General features: G+C 38.1%; 1 protein-coding gene across 1 annotated transcript in view; it reads left to right on the forward strand.

Annotated features, from left to right (window-relative positions):
• LRIG1 (leucine rich repeats and immunoglobulin like domains 1) overlaps nucleotides 1-19,512 on the forward strand; it is a gene marked incomplete at its 5' end in the record, with an annotated part of 91,801 nt that overhangs the window by 29,204 nt on the left and 43,085 nt on the right. The window contains 2 exons of the mRNA XM_029285770.1: nucleotides 16,956-17,093; nucleotides 19,188-19,331. Coding sequence (XP_029141603.1) covers nucleotides 16,956-17,093; nucleotides 19,188-19,331 — 282 coding nt within the window. The remainder of the gene's footprint in view (nucleotides 1-16,955; nucleotides 17,094-19,187; nucleotides 19,332-19,512) is intronic.

A 19,512-nucleotide genomic window follows, 5' to 3' on the forward strand; every position in this document is an offset into this window, starting at 1 on the left:
TGTGTATGTTGTTGCACAAAGTATCTCTTCACCTCTTGAAGAATGTCACCCACTGTGTATGCTTTGTTGCCTGCTCTCTCAGCTAGCTCTGGTAGCTTTGACAGTTCATTGTCCTTTTCATTTATAAATGTCAGGCTGGGGACATTGAGATGGGAAGCAGCCATCCACTGAAGAATAGCTTGGAGTTCTCTGTTTATTGTGCTATCGTCAGCGTGCTGGTTGTCCACTATTACTTCTGAATTTATTAATTGTTCTTCATTAGCTGGTAAAGCTGATATTTGCCCTTCACAGTAGGAGTCACCAGAACCATTTTGTTTGTCTGTTAAGTCATCAGTTGCTGCATCAGAACTATTCTCTTTATCTGGGTTTAAGGATAGCTTTATTATTGATACTGATAACTGATCCATGGGTTGGCTGTCTGTTTCATTCATATTATCACAAGTAGCTGGAAGACTTTCTTTCTGTTCTGATTCAACCTTGCTAGTTTGGGATGAATTGTCAGAAACAGGAGTGGGATCTGGCTCTTTGGCACTATGAGGCATTCTGGCCAGAAATTTCACGTCACAACGTTAACCAGTACCGTAATGAAAATCCTGTTCAGTTGAGCAGCTTGGATGACTTAGCCGGACTTGGTTTTGTCTGGTCTCTCAGGTGTTCATGCTCTTAATACTGGCTTGATAGCAGTTTCTCTTTTAAAAGCACAAGTTTATGTGTCAGCAGTGACATCATAAAGAATAGTTATGATTTCCTAACCAATCATATCTTGGCAATGCTGTATTTAAATATTAAACCTGCCTAATTCCAGCCAGCTGCTGGAAAGGCAAACTCTTACATTAAAAAAAAATGTTTTCAAGTCAAAATTGACTTCTTGTGCCTTATATAACCACATCCATGCAATCTTGGCATAATACAGAAATGTTGGCCATTGCTTTCTCCCAGGACCCTTTTTTCAACTTCCTAGCCTAACTTAGAATAACTTTAATGCTAATGTCCTGCTCATTATATGATGAATTGTGTAAGCTGGCCAGAATCATTTTGGAGTGGGCAGCTTCTAAATCAGGGGTAGTCAACCTTGGCTCTTTTATGACTCGTGGACTTCAACTCCCAGAATTCCTGAGCCAGCTAAGCTGGCTCAGGAATTCTGGGAATTGAAGTCCACGAGTCATAAAAGAGCCAAAAGGTTGACTACCCCTGTTCTAAATCAAATAAAAAAATAAGCTAAAATTATTGAATTCATAAAATAGAATGAATGAAATGAATGATGAAACCCTAGAAATGTCACCTTTTCTACATCTCTCTCAACTACTATTCTGTTAAGATATCCAGAAGTAGTAGCCCTTTCTTAAGGGGAAAGCACAAAAGCTGTCCTTTATCTAAAGCAGGGCTTTTCAACCTTTTCACAGATTGTGCCACTTTTAGGACATGACAATATTTGAGTACAACCAATGCTTAGCAAGGTGTCCAAAACATGATGACTAAAAAAAAAGGGGGGGATTTTGGGTTTTACTGATTTGATTCATTTGTTGTTATAGAAATGGCTAGTTTATAATATTATGGAAAAGTAAAAAGTTGAGGTTCAATGTTAATGCTTCCTTCTAATGCAACAGAGGAAGTCTGTTCTTTTTCCCTTCTCCCCCTCACTTTCCCCCCTTTTTCCTCCCCACTGTGTCCTACTATTTGCTTTTGTATTTTTGTATTTTATTCTATAATCTAATAATTATTACAAACTATAGAAAAAAAGTAAAAAAAGTACCAGTTTTAATTTCTTTGGTGGCTGTTCCTTTGCTGAATCACTTTCCCTTTGCATTGAGAAATGTATGATGAATTTATCCATGTTTATTAATATGCACCACTACCAGCTAGTTCAGGGGTCTTCAAACTTGGCACGTTTAAGGCTTGTAGATTTCAACTCCCAGAATTCCTCAGCCATCATGGCTGGATGAGGAATTCTGGGAGTTGAAGTCCACACGTCTTAAAGTTGCTAAGCTTGTAGACCCCTGAGCTAGCTGGTCGGCCCTTCTTCCTCTCTCCCTTCTGAACTCTTTCCACAGTGTAGTAAGAATGCACACACACACCCCAATCCCTTCCCTGTACTGTTAAAGAGACAGGAATCAAAATAAAGAAAATAAAGAAACACATGAACTCCGTTTTTTTCCCTTTAAGCTGCCTCAGACGTGTCACGTGTCACAATGTTGCAATCCGAGACCGAAAAGCTCCAGCAATTGCGAAAAGCTTTAGCCTTAAGTTAAGCCTGTTTACCTTCAAAGAAAACTTCTAAAAGCCATAGACAGACTCAAGATAATGGGGTAAAATTAATTACATTTGTTTAAAGGATTAAACCTACGGAAGTCAACACTTTGGATTCATTGCTAGCCTAAAATACAGACTAAAGTATTCCAATAACCAAAGCACACAAAAGAGTCTCTTAATTACAAAACTGTCATGGTTCCGACAGATGAAACTCTTCAAAAGAACTTCAAGGCATTGTTTACCTTAAAGAATATTTTATTCGAGAAACAAAGTATCGGCACTACATAGTCGAAACCAAAAACTAAATTCCCCTCCCCTGGATACAAAGTAACAAAGCACAATTCCCTCCTCCAATAAACAGTCATAAATCACATCCTCCAATTAGGTTGAAGTGCAGGCTTTCTCTCCAGCCTGCCAAAACTTTATCAACTCTGGGCCCAATGACCTTGGGTTCTCACGGCTGAGTTATTATTGTTATGACTAGCTGGACTCTCATCCACATTCCCCCACCCAGCATCAACTAACTCCAAAAGAAATAGAGAAAAATGGCTGCATTTCTATCTATCCGATGTTAGCAGCAGTGTTGACAAAAACACTGTAAAAACTATACAAAAATCATTATGGTAACCCAATCAAGCTGCCAGGTGATCCAGAACTAAATAAACCCACCTCCTTTCCGACATGCTGGCTTTTCATTTCATCAGAACCGATTGCATACTCCTGGCTGTAGAAAACGAACCAGGGGACCTTTTCTTCCAGCAACAGCTGCTGTTTCTTCTCTGTCCCTGTTTCCTCCCTGCCTGCTGACCTCTCCTTCTCTTTCCCTGTTGTCTTTTTTTCCCCTTTCTCGCCCAAACTACCTCCTTTTATAACCTCTCCTCTCCTCCCCCCCTTTTTCTTCAGTTCACCTCCAGCTCCGCACTGCTTCCGAAAGCGCCAATCAGCTGGAGCCAATTAATTGGAGCTCTGCCGGCTCCTGGGACTTCTGCCGAGCCCAGACAGTCCTGCAGCTGCAGCAGCCTCTCCCTCAGGCTTGGGTCGCTTCGGTTCATTCCCCTCCCCCACTACACTTGACTAGCAGTCATGTGCCACCTGCCACGTGGCAAAGTACCACAGGTGGTACGTGTACCACCGGTTGAAAAGCCCTGATCTAAAGCACTGTACAATTATAATGTCAAAATTTCAGTTTAAATTACAGGAAAATAGAACAAAGCAACTGTAATAATATCAGCCTAGTATTCAACATAATTGCTGAAAAAATTACGTATTATTATTATTACCTGGATTTTTGTTTAAATATTTAAAATCAGTGTACGGTATAAATGTAAAAGCAACTCATAAATATTATGATATAATAGAAACATTGCTTTGTCAACATCAACACATTTTGTAATATTGTATAAGTACCAATGATGATAAGTTGAGGCCCAAATTGTTTTCACATTTCCAGAAAGTTATGAGAGTTGCCAGATCTCCTTCTTAATTGGAATGCCACAATTGAGGAAAGCCCCTTATTTTCATTCAAGGGATCATTTTCAATAGTGGAATGAGAGGATTGCTTGAGCCTATCTTCGTAATATGTAGACAATGTTCATAAGCATCTCTACCAAAGGAAGTCTTGATACCTGTGTCTTGAGCAGCTCAAAAGATCTGATTCTAATTAATGATCTTTCTCTTTGGTTTGTAATAACTCCAAGAGTCTAATCTTACTTTATTATCAATTTAGGACTAAGTGTCACAAAAAGAATTCCTCTGTAACTTACTCATAGTCTGGGTGAATTTCAAAGGGAAATAGCTGTTTGAATTACAACAAAGGTGTTCTTTGTCACTTGACGTATTGAGATGAGAATCCATTTCCATAGTTGCTTCAGATTGCTTTAGGCAAAAATGTTTCATATCTAAGTAGAGGTTTTGCTTTCCCCAGCCAATATTTAAGTTTTAAATTCTCCCTGCCCTCCCCCTCTAACACACAAACACACACAGAGAGAGAAAGAGGGAGGGAGAGCGCTATAGGTATTCTGACTTTTTATCTCAATCTTCTAACTGATAAATACAAACCCTGAGTTTTCCAAAAGCTGCTGTTTGCACCCTCTCGTCTGTAGTGGGCACAAAATGCACAATTTGGAAAATGATTTGGAAACAAAGCATTTGGGTTTTTGAAAAATAGTCCAGTGCCTATAGTTATATTTTATATTAGAAGGATCCTGTGGGGGAAAATCAGCTTCAGTATATAGTTTGTGGAAAGAATTTTGCGTGCTCATGATTGATAAACTGTAGTCTTTCCTCAAGATACATAGCTTTAGAGAATTTTGTGTATTTCTTCTTTGGAAAGGAGACAGTTCAAGGAGAGATTATATTTCAGAAAGATGTCTGATGGATTATGCTGTTTGCTCATGCCTTCTGAAGTCTTGCATACCTCCCCAATGGAGATTTTATTATTATTATTATAAAGCTGGTTTGCAAATGTGTTCTGTTTCTGATCCTCCTGAATGCATTTTAGAAATTGATTTGCACAATTACTTGCAGGATGTTAAATGTTGAAAAGAAATAAACTTGTGATACTCAAAGATATCTCTTTTCTCAGCTAATGGACTATTTTGCTTAGAGATGCAGAAAGCTTTTCTTGTTGTAAGTCTACATGAGCTGAGACGTGTAAAAATAAAATAAAGATGGACAACTCCCTTCCTGTAATATCTCATGGTTTCTCTGACAATAGTCAGTGACAAAGGCTTTCAACAGTATAAAAAGCAGGCCACATTTTACACTTTTTATCTTGTATGCCTTGAAAGTGTTAACAGCGGTCTAAAGTGATCATGGAAGTATTAACAAAGTGTTAAATAACTGAGGTAAATCTCTACCAGCTCCATTCTGCCTAGGAGGTAGTCTGATATGTTGGCTTGCCGTTCCTTTGCATTTAAACTACTAGACAAAATGCGAATGATTGAGGCTGCAAAATAATCTTTCTAAAGAAGGATTCCCATTCCTTTAAATGATGAACAAAATACTGTTCTCTTTTATTATATCATACCCAAGATGAGAGAATTTATTTACTTTGCTTCCTATGTGATATTTAAAATCTTGTTTTACTTAACAATTTATATAGCCACCCAACTTGTAAAAAGCTATTCTGGGTAGCTATTGTAGGATTAAAAAAACATGATAAGCAGTTAATGAAAAAATGTATAACTATGCAATGTAAAATAGCATAAATAGAGGCCAAAACCATAACATATTCAAAGGCTGTAATAAATGTTTCATTTTTGGTTTTGATTTCAAATTTGACTTCGATTTTATTTTTTTTTAAATAAATTTTTATTAATTTTTCATTTACAAACATAAACATAGATCTTTTATCACAATATCAACCAAATAAAATAAGACTAAGCAATACATTCACGGACGTGTCCGGTGTCCCCCTCCTGCACCGCCCTCTTCCACTTGCCAGACCTTCCTCCTCCCAACCTCCACCACACCTCCTTCCTCCCTCTTTCCTACCTCCCTTCCTCACTCAACCATCCCGATTTTTTTTTAGTTTATATTCCAATTTTATTTCAGAAAACATTTGTAATTTTCCTTCATCTTGTGACATAGATTGGATTATGACATTGACTGGCCAAATCACACATCCAGCTTCCATGCTTTAAAAAAGACTAGAATTCAAGGGTTTCTTGGTTTCTTGTATAGCACTTGAAGCATTACACCAGATTCACTGTCTCCTCAGAAGCCTACCTGAACGTAATAGGTTTGACTGTAGCTCTATAATTTATGAGGAAGAACTCAGAACAAATGCACAAAAGTTGCCATAGGCTTTTCTTATGGACTTGTAAGCAGTACTTTTTATAGGAATCAAGAAAAGATACCTTCCAAAAAGATATGCATGGGTGTGTGTATATATGCTCAAATACATGTATTTATGTATGTTTGAATTCTGAATTGTGATTAAATTCCTGTAGGTTATGAGTTGCTTATGCAAAGATTGTTTGCCTGTGAGAGTCTATCTTTTAGAAATCACACCTGTCTGTCTGATTTCAGCACAAAAACCTACAAACTATCAGGAAATTTCAGAATCCCTTATGAAAGAAAGAGATGGATTTTAGGTGGCAGTCCTAAGCTCTCTTGTTAAGGAGTCCAATAGAATACAGGTGACTAACGCTTCAGTAAAAATGCCAAGGATTATGTTGTAAGTGTTCACAACCATGTCGTAAGTGTTTACAATTTGAGTGGGAAATTCTGATGGGAATGGAAACCAGATATGAGCAAAACTCTTGGCTACTTCATGTTTTCACCTTTTTCATTCCAATGTATCACATTCTTATGGCTGAAGTTTTATATATTCTGTGTGTTGGCTGGGCTCAGTGGTGTAACATGGCCTTTCCATGTGGAATGTCTCCACAGTTTCTAGGTATGCTTGGGAAAGATGTGCCTCACAGCTGCTGTCTCAAAAACCTGGAAGGTTGCTTTCAATATGTCTTGAGAGGTGGCCCTGTGGTCTGATGCGGAACAAGGCATCTTGATGTGTCAGGTGAAAGAGAGTGGCAGGCAAGGTTGTCAGCTTTTGAATTTGCTTATCTTAATAAAAGTTTGATCTGCCCTTTTGATCCTCATCATTTGATAACCATGCTAGCAGCATCCTTCTAGAAAACTTTGGTGATGGACATTGGGTGGAATACTCACGTTGGATCTTTGCCACCGTAATGGAATAGGGGAGTACCTGATCTTTCTTTTGCATTATTCTGAGAATCTTTAGCATTTTTATTTGAAACAGGCGCACAGTAGCTATAAATGAATTCAGTTAAGTTTTTGATTTATTTAAATCGGTTCAGATCTGTTTGCTGATGTATGAATATAAATAGTCTCAGGACTGAAGCAGGAGAGGTAAATGTTATTCTTGTGGGGTTTATTTGGTTGTCCTCATGAGAAATTTATATAATGTCAGGGAACAGGTAAAACATAGTGAAACAGATTGTCTCCAGGTTGGCAAAGGAGTGCAACAAAGCTGTATATTCTTCCTTTATTTGTTCAACCTATATGCTTAAGGGAAGCTGGATTGGAAAAAGATGGGCAAGGTTTTAAATTTGAGGAAGAAACATCAAAAACCTGCAGTATGCTGATGACACTACCCTGATAGCTGAAAATGCAAAGGATCTGTGAGCAGTGACCCAAAATTGAGCAGCACAGTGAAAAATGGAACTAAACTTAAGGCTAAACTAATGATAAAGGGTAAAATCACCAGCCTTAGAATTGGCAATAAAGATATTGAAGTGATAGATAACGTCCACCTTTTAGGATCAGCCATGAACACTAAAGAAACAAGCACTGAAGAAATACTTTATAGGCTTCTGGACAAGGAATGGTGAACCAAAGAGGTCTCCACAAAACGTGACCCAACAACAGTGGCTATGAATGAAGAGCCAATGAGTATATCAGCTTTTTGGAACCTCTCTGTACAAAAGGGTTAAGAATATTCCTATCCAGGTTAGGAACAGAGTATCATGCACAAAATTTGCCTATGTGGTTGCTAATGGTTGAAAATGTGTTTTGAGTAAATTTTTCACCTGTTTTCAAATGATTCTCAGCCCAGTTCTTTTAGTAAGAAAATAGAGCTCAAAGACATTCTGTACCAAAAGTCTTTTTCATCTAAGGATGAAGGCAAGTTGAAACTTAATGACTAAATTATATTTCATTTTGTCTATGTCTTTGTTGGATTTTGCTTCCTCCCAATCCCCAGTAAGGTTTAGGAAAGGCCTACTAAAGTTGTCACCACTTGAGAACCAACTGGGCCTCAGTAAGTGTATCTATCACTTTCTCTTGCTCACCTAGCTGATAGGTGGCAGCACTTGTCTGATTTCATCTGAATTTAGAAACTAAACAGTGCTTGACCTGGTGAGAACTGGCATAGGAAACCAACAAGAAAATCCATGATTATAGGGAAGTTGAATAAGCTTCCTTAAGGAAAGCAGCAGCAGACTACTTTCATCCTGCAACTTGGAAAACTCCATGGACATGTTAGCAAAGTCAGCAGAAATCAATCTCAAGTTGAAAAAAACTATTGTTTATTTTATTTTGACATGGCACTTAAAGTGTCACAAGAGGTAGGTGTGGTTCCTGCTCCTTGCTTTGAACATTACATTTCCTGATAAGGAGTTTTTAAGCATGCAGAAACATAGTTGTGATCTTGAGCTGGTTACTTAAAAAGCATCTTATTTTGGATTTCTGGAATTTTTCCTTATAGCTAGTGTTGGTACTTGTAATTTTCAAAAGCAGCATGGTTAATACAATTTATTTTGCATTGTGTGTACTGTATGTGTGTATACATATGTATATTGCTTGTCTATCTGTCTGTCTTCCGTCCATCTGTCCATCCATCTATGCATCAATCCATCCATTTTCTGTTTTACATTTCATGTTGCCATTAAAGCAAGATACAACAATTACTTTGGTTAAGCTGAGATTAATTGTAAGAGTTCAACTGATTTAGTTCAGAAGAATTTAATCTATTACGGTTGCATTTTGATCTTAAGGCATAGCATTTTAGCTTAGACTTTTTTCTTTTATTTGTTGGAATCTTAGAAATGGAGGGAACATTTAGCTAAAGTTTCCCTAGGTGGGAATTCTTCTCTTTCAGAACAGGTTCCATTCCCCCCCCCCTTGGTGGTCCCCCAGATTATAGCTGCTTATCTCTCCATAGATCTTTAGAGATTTCTTTCAGTGAAGTTCTACTTTTCCATGCTTTCCATGTAACAAGAGTGAAACAGCTACCTTTTGCTAAAACCTATGGTTGAAAATAACTGTTTCAATGTCAACAGCTACCTTATAAGCCTGTTTGGACTTTGCAAACCTGTCATTCACTTTCTAGTCACTAATGAAAGTGTGTCTAGCAAGAAGAGAAAAGAGAGAATCCTCAGTGATTGAGCACTTTGATAGGAAAGAACATCTCTTCTTTTCTGCTGTACTGTTATAAAGAAAAAAAAATCATTATTGAGGCTGGATTTTAATTTTTGGCAAACTAGATGGCCTATCTGCAATGTAGCATTTTAAACTGTTCAGAAATTGTGATTTTTAGAATTTACTTCTTTCCAAAGATGTTTCTTAGTTTTAGTTTTGTGTTTGGATTTTTTTTAGTAAGGTTTTTTTTTTCTTTTAACCACTTTGCTCCCCATACTTTTGCAGAAAGTCAGGCCATAAATCCAAGAAATAAATAATAACCATTTCAAAAAAGCAGTGCAGTTGATCATTTATATTGATGCATTTGATGTGTAATGGCCTATTGTTCAAAGAAAAATTAGTCACACTTCCTCTGGGAAGGTCGTTTAGTCAGGGCTGTATATTAAACATTAATGATGATTTAACCAGGCTTAAAACAGTCTCGTACAAGGAGTGAACAGAGTTAGATGGGGATTTTTTTGAGCACAAAGAGATTCTGCACTCTCCTCCTTCCATTAGGATGGTGGTTTCTTTTAAAAAAAATAAAATAGAGGGTTTCAAACAGCTGTTAAAACATCATATTGGTCAGACCATGGCTGGGAAAATGACTGGGATAAGCACAGATGCCTGCCTAGTGGGTTGGGACTTCAACTCCAGAAAAACACGTGGATTGCCAGCCAGTGAGAAAGATACCTGAGGCTTCCTGTGTTTGTCTGAGTTGTGATGAAGTTGACAGTGATGTAAGCCCTGAGTGAGGTAATCAGTCAGCATCTGTGCCCACACATTAAATAAACAGGAGGTTTGTAATAGACCTGAAGTGAGATTGACCCAGCTAGAAATAGTACTTGTTTACTTTTGTCAAAGTCAAGAATGGAAATACAGTAGGGCAGATATAATGGGTTCCCAAATCACTTTTGTGCAGTTATCAACAAGCAGATGGGTACATTTCTTAATTATAAGATTTGGGGAGTAGAATTTTCTTAGGGATGCTATTTTGTCCTCTATGCCTTCCAGAGGACAAGCTAAATAATTGTCAGTTGTCTGGCTGAATTGTGCTTCTAAACACCATGAACTCTATTAAAGTGACCCTTAATTGGATTTGTGTCAATTAATAAAGGTGTACCTTATGAGAGCAGAGAGTGTAACAGTTGTAGAGGTCTACTCTGAGGAAGATGCTATATAAATAAATAGAAACTGATTTTGTTCTGTATTCTTGTCATTGTCAAAACAAAACAATTTTTGTTCTTTTTCAATATAAGGGTCAACTGCGTTAGAAAGCCTCAAATTCCAGGTGCTAACCTTAAAAGAACGTCATACTTCGTCAATAGAAAAACAGTGTTATATAATTTTATTTTATATATACTATGCAATTTGAGATTTTGGGGGTGGGGACAGTCAATACTGACAAGCAGCAAAATACATCCGAGAAATGCCAGTCACTTGTTTTAGCTCGTTTATCCATACAGTTCTTTTACTTTCATAAGAAATGTCAAAGTGTATGTTAATATTTTAGCCAGACATTCTGTTGAACATCTATGAGTAATATGAATATAGACCCATTACGCATCGTCCCAAACCCATAAATTAGCCAGACAAGGGAAACAGAAGTTGTACAGCAAAAATTATACTTGAAATAAAGAATGAGGGGGTGTATGTGTCCCCATGCACGTGCATACACACACACACACACACACACACACACACCAGAATGAAGAGTTGCTTTGGTCCTGTTTTTGAGTTCTAGCTTAGAATGTAGTTGGGACTCCATTGTTGGTTCATGTTTCTTAAGGCAGGGGTTCTCAAACTATCTGCTTTGGGCTGAAAGCCACAGAGGAATCTGGTTTTATGTAGGGGACAGTATAATATATTTAATTACTGGAATGATCACCTCAAGAAACATCCAATGCAAACAATCCAGTAAGAAATATTGTCCAATGAAATTCCTCTGGACTGAAAAGTTGGAGTCATTTAGCCCTGTGAAACTTTGCATAAAGTTTGTGAAGTTTTAACATGAAAGGAAATGGAAGTACACAATATTCTTGGCTATCGATATTTTTCAGTCATCTTGTTCCTGTTAGTGCTTACCACATTTCTTATTGCTGACTCCACACGTTCATTTCCGTGGAGTCTCAAGTACCTCAGTTTAGCGGAACCATTGTTTTTCTTGCTCAAGAAAGGTGATTGGTCAGGACTCACAGGAAGGTTGTGGTTATATAAATACAAACAAATAATGTTACGTACCCTGGCCCTAGTTTATCTATTTTCAAAGGAGTAACTTTTTTAATTCCAAAAAATTATAAAATCTCTTGTATCAATTTAAAAGTAACATCTTTATTACTGGGGTTTTTTTTTTGTTTGTTTTTTGGATTCTGCTATGCTATCAGTAATGCTTGTTAGTCTTAGGTAATATCTTTGTTGTTCAGGAATTGTTCACTCTTTTAAAAATACATATCCTATCCCCTTCATCTTCTACCATGAATGATTTTCTATAAAAATAATAGGTCAGAGTTTTTCTTGAATATGCTTTCTCTGGGTCATATAGATGAGAAACAGTAGATTTTTATGCCTTTATGCGCTTTTCTATAGTATATGCTGTTATTTCTACTTGTAGTTTGTCTTGTTGAATATTTATTTATTTATTTATTTCCTGCCTTTATTATTTTGACAAATAACTCAAGTTAGCCAACATATCCAACACATCTTCCTCCTATTTTCTCCACACTTAACAACCCTGTGAGGTGAATTGGGCTAGGAGAGAGTGACTGGCCCAAAGTCACCCAGCTACTCACTGATGTTACCAACAGCTTGAAAGGACACTCTGTTTTCAGATAGCTTTAATCATCTGCAGACCTGTGGTACTTTTTCCTTAAGAGTTTTAAACCCCACTGCTTAACATTTATCCTGTGGTGATTAGTGGTTGTACTTCTGTGCAGCCGGTCTTCATTTCAGGGAAATAAAACCTCCATAAATTCCTGCAGATAGGAAATCCAAACAGGGGATTTGGCTTTCTTCACTCCTTTGTGTATCCAAGCAAACCCATCATCTTACTCCAGGGCCAGTGCTGCTACTAATTAAAATGTTGGTGCATACAGTTTATGTTGCATATTAGGAGTACATGTTCTTCTCATTTGAGCTCTACCTGAACAGCTTTGGCAACAGCTTTGAGAATCTACCAGATGTTCCCTTTGGACCTTGTGATTCAGTGGGCTCTTAGAAAAGTATGGTGTGCTTTTATGGATAGTCAGTCATTCCTGCCTGATGAACACATTGCAACCAGTCTTTGCGATTTCCTTGGGAAATATAGGATAGCAGAAGTATTAATAAAAACAAAGGGCATGATTCAAAGGATGGACTTTCCCTTGTTTTGCTGGAAGTCATGTGTGGAGCAATACAATGTAATACATATTCATTACCGTGACCCATTATTACAATGCATAGGAAACATGTATAGGGTAGCCTGCATTTCAAGACAAATTATGGCAAAAGTAAGCATGAAGTTAAAATGCTTGTTTTATCCTTGACTCGTTATGGCCAATTTTGTTCTTCTTTTGAAATGTCTGAATCTCTCAAGGCATATCATTAGTCATTACGATTCCATCTGGCCTATTTGAATGGCATTGGAGTTTGAAGAAAGTGAATAGATTTCTTTCCTGGTCTTTTAGCCCTGGATCTGGGAGTTCCAGGTATAAATTCTGAGATCTTTATCAGAATGCAGGCATTAACCTATCGTATGTACCATGTTTGCATGCATCTGAAATGCTTTGGATGGAAAATATGTGTATTTCCTATAAAACCTCCAAAAGGGCTGTGCTAGTATCATCTTCCTCTGGCTACCAGTAAATTATGTTAGGAAATCTAGGTTCCCCATCGTAGATTTTACTCATTTAATTAATTAATTCATGTAGTCACTGATCAACTCCAACTGATTCTCAATATAATACATCATAAAATAAACCCAAATACAAAACAGAACAAGATGGGATCCAGTCATTCTGGACAGCCATAGACAAAGAAACATCCAACAAGGGGCCGAACTCATCTCAACTCAAGGCCTGGGAGGACAACCAAATCTTCATCGCAGAGAACCAGTTTGGTCTAGAGCAGGGGTAGGCAACCTTGGATCTTTCATGACTCGTGGGCTTCAACTCCCAAAATTCCTGAGCCAGCTGGCTCAGGAATTTTGGGAGTTGAAGCTCACGAGTCATAAAAGAGCCAAGGTTGCCTACCCCTAGTCTAGTGGTTAAGTAAGCCAGGAGACTGTGAGTTCTAGTGCTGCCTTAGGCATGAAAACCATCTGGGTGACTTTGGGCCAATCATTCTCTCTCAGCCCAGTCTACCTCACAATGTTTGAAATAGGAGGAGGAAGGAGTATTTTGTGCGTTCATCACCTTGAGTTATTTATAAAAATAATGAAGGTGGGAATTAAATAAAATTAAGAAAAAAAATTGCTTTACAGAATATCAACAGGGTGGGGCTAGATGGGTTTCAGGGAGGATCTTATTCCAGAGGGCAGGCACCACAACAGAGAAGGCACACTTTTTGGATCCTGATAGATGGCACTATGTAATCCAAGGGACCTTCATTGTATCAATTTTGTTGGCCCGTGCTGGCTAGGTCCCTTGGATTACATAGTGCCATCTATCAGGATCCAGAAAGTGTGCCTTCTCTGTTGTGGTGCCTGCCCTCTGGAATAAGATGTTCCCTGAAACCATGGGGACAGATAATTTCTCAAATAAACTGGCCCTATGCCAGGTAAAGCTTTATAATTAATAGCCTTGTATCACATCCAGAAGCATACTGGTAACCAGTGCAGCTTCCGGGGTAGAGGTCTCATGAAAATGTGGCATGTCCTTGTCTGTCTACAATTCTACATCACTGTATTGTGGATTAATTGAAGTTTCTGATTGCTGCGGTAGCCCTATGTATAGCACACTGCAGTAGACAAGTCTTGAGGTGAATAGAGCAGAAATGACTGACTGAAATAAAAGACCTTCCAAACTAGGAAGAGGCACAAATTTTATTTTTCCTCTCCCTCTCCCCTCCCCCCCACACTTGTGAAGAACCTTTCTTCTTCCCAGTCCACTGGCATAATCTTATGTTGGATCAAAGATCATTCTATCATCAGAGTAAAACCAATTGTTTCTTGCTCATAAAATTTGGTCGGTATGTGGCTGCTCACTCTGGGGACAAGCAATCTGTTGTTTGGGGCAATAAATTGCAGACTTTTTGATCAAGTATAAGATTATTTATAAGAGTTCTTGCCTGCCACATGTGTTATTGTCCTAGAGTTCTCAGTGTTTTGACCATTGAATCCTGCATATGTTCAGTATATAACATGCACCATTGTGTTGTGGTATGTGGGCAAGAATGTTTATTTTGTGTGTGTCAAAAGTTTTTACTGAAAAAGTAAATGGTGAACAATGGTGAACAAAATTTTTAAAGTACAGTGTGGCTCTCTGCTCAGTATGGGGTTGTGGATCAGATTTCTACTGTTTAGCTGTTCATTAAGAAATGTGTGAAAGGAGACAGAGTGTTTGTTTTGTGGGCTTAATGAGAACTCATGTGAACAAAGTGAACAGATGTAAAATTAAAGTTTTACTGTGGATTGCTGTTAAGAGCAATATGTGATAGAAATAAAGCACCATAAGGATGACTGAGTACAATGAAATAAGTAGTGAATAATGCAAAATTGGGGAAGTATAATGTCCTATTGATTGTGTGATGAACATATAGAAAATGTGTAAGAATGTTTGTGGTGATGTGTTTCTTGGGACATGAATGTGTATACAATGTTGGTTGAAAATTTAGTAATTGATAAACTGTAGGATACAAAGAAGAACTATAGATCTGAAAATTATTGTATCAGAATTAAAATAATGTTTTTCTGAGTTCTCTGGTTATTTGAAGCTTGGTTTTGTTGCTTGCAGCAGGTGGAGTTTTGCTCTGTTAAGACTTAACTTAAAAAAAAACAAAACCCACTGACTAATACTGTAAGGTGATCCTAGATGAAGGCTAACTGTATGGTTTCATCTTGCTTTCCCATTCTTCAGAAATGACCTCCATTATGGAGGAGCCTAATCATCTCTATGCTCAGGTTAGTCTTCCTCCTCCCAGGTAATGTTACTTGCTGAAAGACTTTCCAATAAATATTCACACAGATACTTAGCACAGCCTCCTCGTCAGGATTAAGATATAATCTTACTTTCTAAAGCATACTTCGGTATTCCTAGGAAAGCCGGGATTGTTTGAAGTAGCACCACCTGTTTTACTCTTATCATTTCTCACGCCATCCGCGCTGCAGACGAACGTCAACGCTTTACCTCCTGCCTGTGTGTAAATTGCAAATGTTAATGCAATTCATAGAAAGGCTCTTCAGTTTTGGAAACCGACCACGTTCAGTTTCTGAGGCAACTTAAGCTTGACTGAAGAAACTCATAGGCCCTCTCAGTAAGATCAAGGATGAAGCTCCTTGTCTCATTAGTTATTTAATGTTCCACTCTCTTTGTTTTATTCAGAGAAGAGAATGCAGGGCTTAGTTCTACTTTGTGCAGGGGTAAGAAATACGTATCCAGCTATACATTCCCATTTCCCCCTTGGAAAAAAAGAGGGGAAGGCAGAAAATATTGGAGGATTCACTCTGGGTCAGTCACTGGGACCAGAGGTTTAGTTTTTTTTTTGAGCTTTTGGACTCATGCTGGAGCCCATCGTCAGGGAACCTCTCTCTAGCACAGGGGTAGTCAACCTTGGCTCTTTTATGACTCGTGGACTTCAACTCCCAGAATTCCTGAGCCAGCTAAGCTGGCTCAGGAATTCTGGGAATTGAAGTCCACGAGTCATAAAAGAGCCAAGGTTGACTACCCCTGCTCTAGCAGAATGTGTGCTCTTTCTGACACAGTCTCTGCTAGAGAGAAGTTCCCTGACGATGGGGTCCAGCAAGAGTCCAAAAGCTCGGAAGTCTAAACCTCTGGTCCCAGTGACTGACCCAGATTGGATCCTGCAACATTATGCTGTGGTACGTATATTCGTTTTCATTCATGAAAAAAATATTGGCTTCTCTGGCAAACTGGCAGACTTAATTGTACTCCCAAAGGATATCCACCTGTAGATTAGCCCTTCCCTCTTTTCAGGGTTGCCCAGTAGAGGTCTCACATGTTTACTCAGTAATATAATGATAACCTGCATAATTGGTTCTGCTTAATCTATAATCTCAGCTATTGAGGCAGCCTGTGACTGCAATCTTGGTCAACTTAAACGTTCCTCAGGAATACAGATCTTAGACAGATTTCCATTCTGCGTGCAGTTATTTCTCATGTAGTGCAGAACAGGGTCTCTTGGCTAGTTTCATACATGGTGCTAAGTCATAATGGGCTTTGGTTTTGTCAGAATGTGATGTGTGAATCTAGCCACAGTAGATCAGACATAGTTTATGGATAAGCACCAAATGTAGACTCAGCCAGTCATTGTTTACTCAACAAATGATGGTTAAGTAAATAATAGCATAGTCAGTAGATCATGGTCTTAAACTTATAGCTTCAAAGTGGTCTTTCTTTCCGCTGGATATTTTCCATAGTGTTTTGCTTATCTACATCAATTTCTGTCATTCTAATGACAAGTTTTATCTTCCCATTCTAAATTCAGCTGTACTCCTTTACTCCATCCGATGCAAAGTGCCAGATCAGTTACAAAGACCTGTGTCTTGCTGTATGGATGTACTATTATATTCTAACCCAAAAGGGCAAAAAGTGAGTTTATGTCTGACTTTTCTCCATTCTGTGTGGCAGGAATCGCAACCGAATCCACGGCATCGAAGCCAGCCAGCTGGAGCCTTATGTTTCCCTGGAAACGTTAGACCTCAGCTCAAATAACATCACAGAAATCCGAAGTGGCTGTTTCCCGGTGGGGCTTCCCATAAAGGATCTGTAAGTTTTCTTTCTTTTTAAAATGTTTTATGGAAAAGTACTCATTTATACAAGAACAACTGACTTTCAGGTTACTTTGATCTTTTAAAAAAGGGTTACCGATTATAATACGGGTTAAAACTCAAATGAGTGCTGTTCATTTGCATCTCTTGTATGTATATCATCTCTAGTATCCAGTTCTTTCATTGGTCATGTTATGCTTATGGAAGGAATGGAACAGGGATACTTGGTTTTTGCTCTCTGTCATCAACTTCTGCCTCTTCCTATTGAGCTGATATGGAAACTGAGTTTTTCTGGCCATCTTTTTTTTTTTCATGGCCTCTTACAGTAGCTGATATGAGAGGTGTGAGGCGTGAAAGTGCAAAGAACACGAAGTTCAATTATATTCTGTCATATATACCTACCACAAATAATCAATAGATGAAATTCTTTCATCAGGTTTTTAAATTAAAATGTCTTTCTTATTTTCCCTAATTACTTTGAATTAGAATTAAAATGCTAATGCTGAACATTTCATAATGCTATATATGTCCGTTATGATGAATACATTTTTTTAAATGAAGAATCACATTCTCTGATTTCTGATGCAACAACATGTCAGAATTGATCATTAACCAGTGGGGGCGGGATATACAGTGGAACTGTTTCTGTACTGTCTTTCTTTACATTCAAAATGGCTTGAGACAAAATATGGGAGCCAAAATTCCCACCAGTAAAGAAGAAAAACTTTGCCCTTTGCTTCATTCCCTCATCAATTATTTTCAACTGTACAGCAGTTGAATGGTACTGTAATAAATGAAAATGAAGAGTGAGAGTGTGAGAGAGAGGGGGAGAGAGAGAGAGAGAGAGAGAGAGAGAGAGAGAGAGAGAGAGAATAAACTTATAGATAAGTTGAGAATTTTAGGTTCTAAACTACTCCCTCCAAAACTGAGTTTGGTTGATAGTTTATCTGCAAGTATGGCCTTATCTGCAAGTATATATAGCAATACTTTTTTAAAGGACCCATATATATTTCTGGATAAACCCATCAATGGATAAGACAACCTTCAAATACCATTAAAATGTGTCACTCATAGATAAGCCAGTTATAAAAATCAAAACATTTGAATAGTTTGAGGGACTGGAGATACGGATGATTAGTAGATCGCAAGATTTATTGCAATTAACAATCCCAACTCTCTTAATTTAAGAATGTTGTCTTTATAAAGATTGTGGCTGGCTGTATGCCATTGGCTTTTCCTCTTGCACTATTATTTTACATCATTGGTGCTCATCATATTTCATCCATTATTCTGTGTTCAGATCTGTTTGATAGATTTTGGAATTCTGGTTAAATAGACAAAGAATTTATTATCTCACTAGACTTGTTGTTCTTTCACATCCCTATGAATGAAGACACTGTCATTCCCATTTTAAGGATAGCTAATGTAATTGAAACTAATTTCTTCAGAAGGCAATGTTTAATCTACATGGAATGCAGTTGTCCTACTTTCAGTATGCTTTATTATACTTAGTTGTTGTTCAGTGGCTAAGTCATGTCCGATTCTTAGTAACCCCATGGCCCACAGCACACCAAGCCCCTCTGTCCTCCACTGTCTCCTGGAATTTGTGAAACTTAATGTTCATTGCATCAATGACATTATCTAACCATCTCATCCTCTGCCATCCCCTTCTCCTTTGGCCTTCAATCTTTCCCAACATCAGGGTCTTTTCCAGTGATTATTAAACTTACCGGTATACAATGTGTGTTGGTTCTGCTTTTGGTTTGGCTTTGATTCCTATATGGACATCCTTTCTCATCTGGACTACTGCTCCAGAATTCAAAGCAAGAAAAACAGGATACAATTCTGGAAGCTTTAGTTCATCAAAAGGCATTTGAAGAGGGGAAGGAGACTGGAAGTGCTTCAGATCGGAGGAATCTTTTAATCACCACCTGCCTATAAATTGTGCAAAACGGCTTGATTGTTGTTAGAGCAGGGAGACATTTGGTTTCCGAAAACAGCATGTCTGATGTCACCACCTGCTCAGATAAAGAAGGATTAATCAGGACCTCCAACACAACCATTTTGAATGTTCTGTTATAAATTATTGCAGCTACCTGGGGAACAACAAGATCAGCGTCCTAGACACCAAGGCTTTTAACAGCTTGTCACGATCCCTGCTGACACTTCGCCTGAATAAAAACAGAATTGTCCAACTTCCCGTCAAAGCATTCAAACTGCCCCATCTAACACAACTGTGAGTAGAAATGTGCAGTTTAATTATAACTTGCCAAGCTCGAGCTCCCTAAGGACACCTCACCAAACACAATCCTTCAGCCTGCATGTGTGAAATGTTGATTAAAGCATATCCTAGTGGTCTTTTGTGGCGTGAATGAAGTAAATAAAAAAATTGGGTGTGGCTCCACCCAGGATTGATT

This window comes from Protobothrops mucrosquamatus, unplaced genomic scaffold, assembly GCF_001527695.2.
Source record: "Protobothrops mucrosquamatus isolate PMUCROS unplaced genomic scaffold, P.Mucros_1.0 scaffold2218, whole genome shotgun sequence".
NCBI classification, from domain to species: domain Eukaryota; kingdom Metazoa; phylum Chordata; class Lepidosauria; order Squamata; family Viperidae; genus Protobothrops; species Protobothrops mucrosquamatus.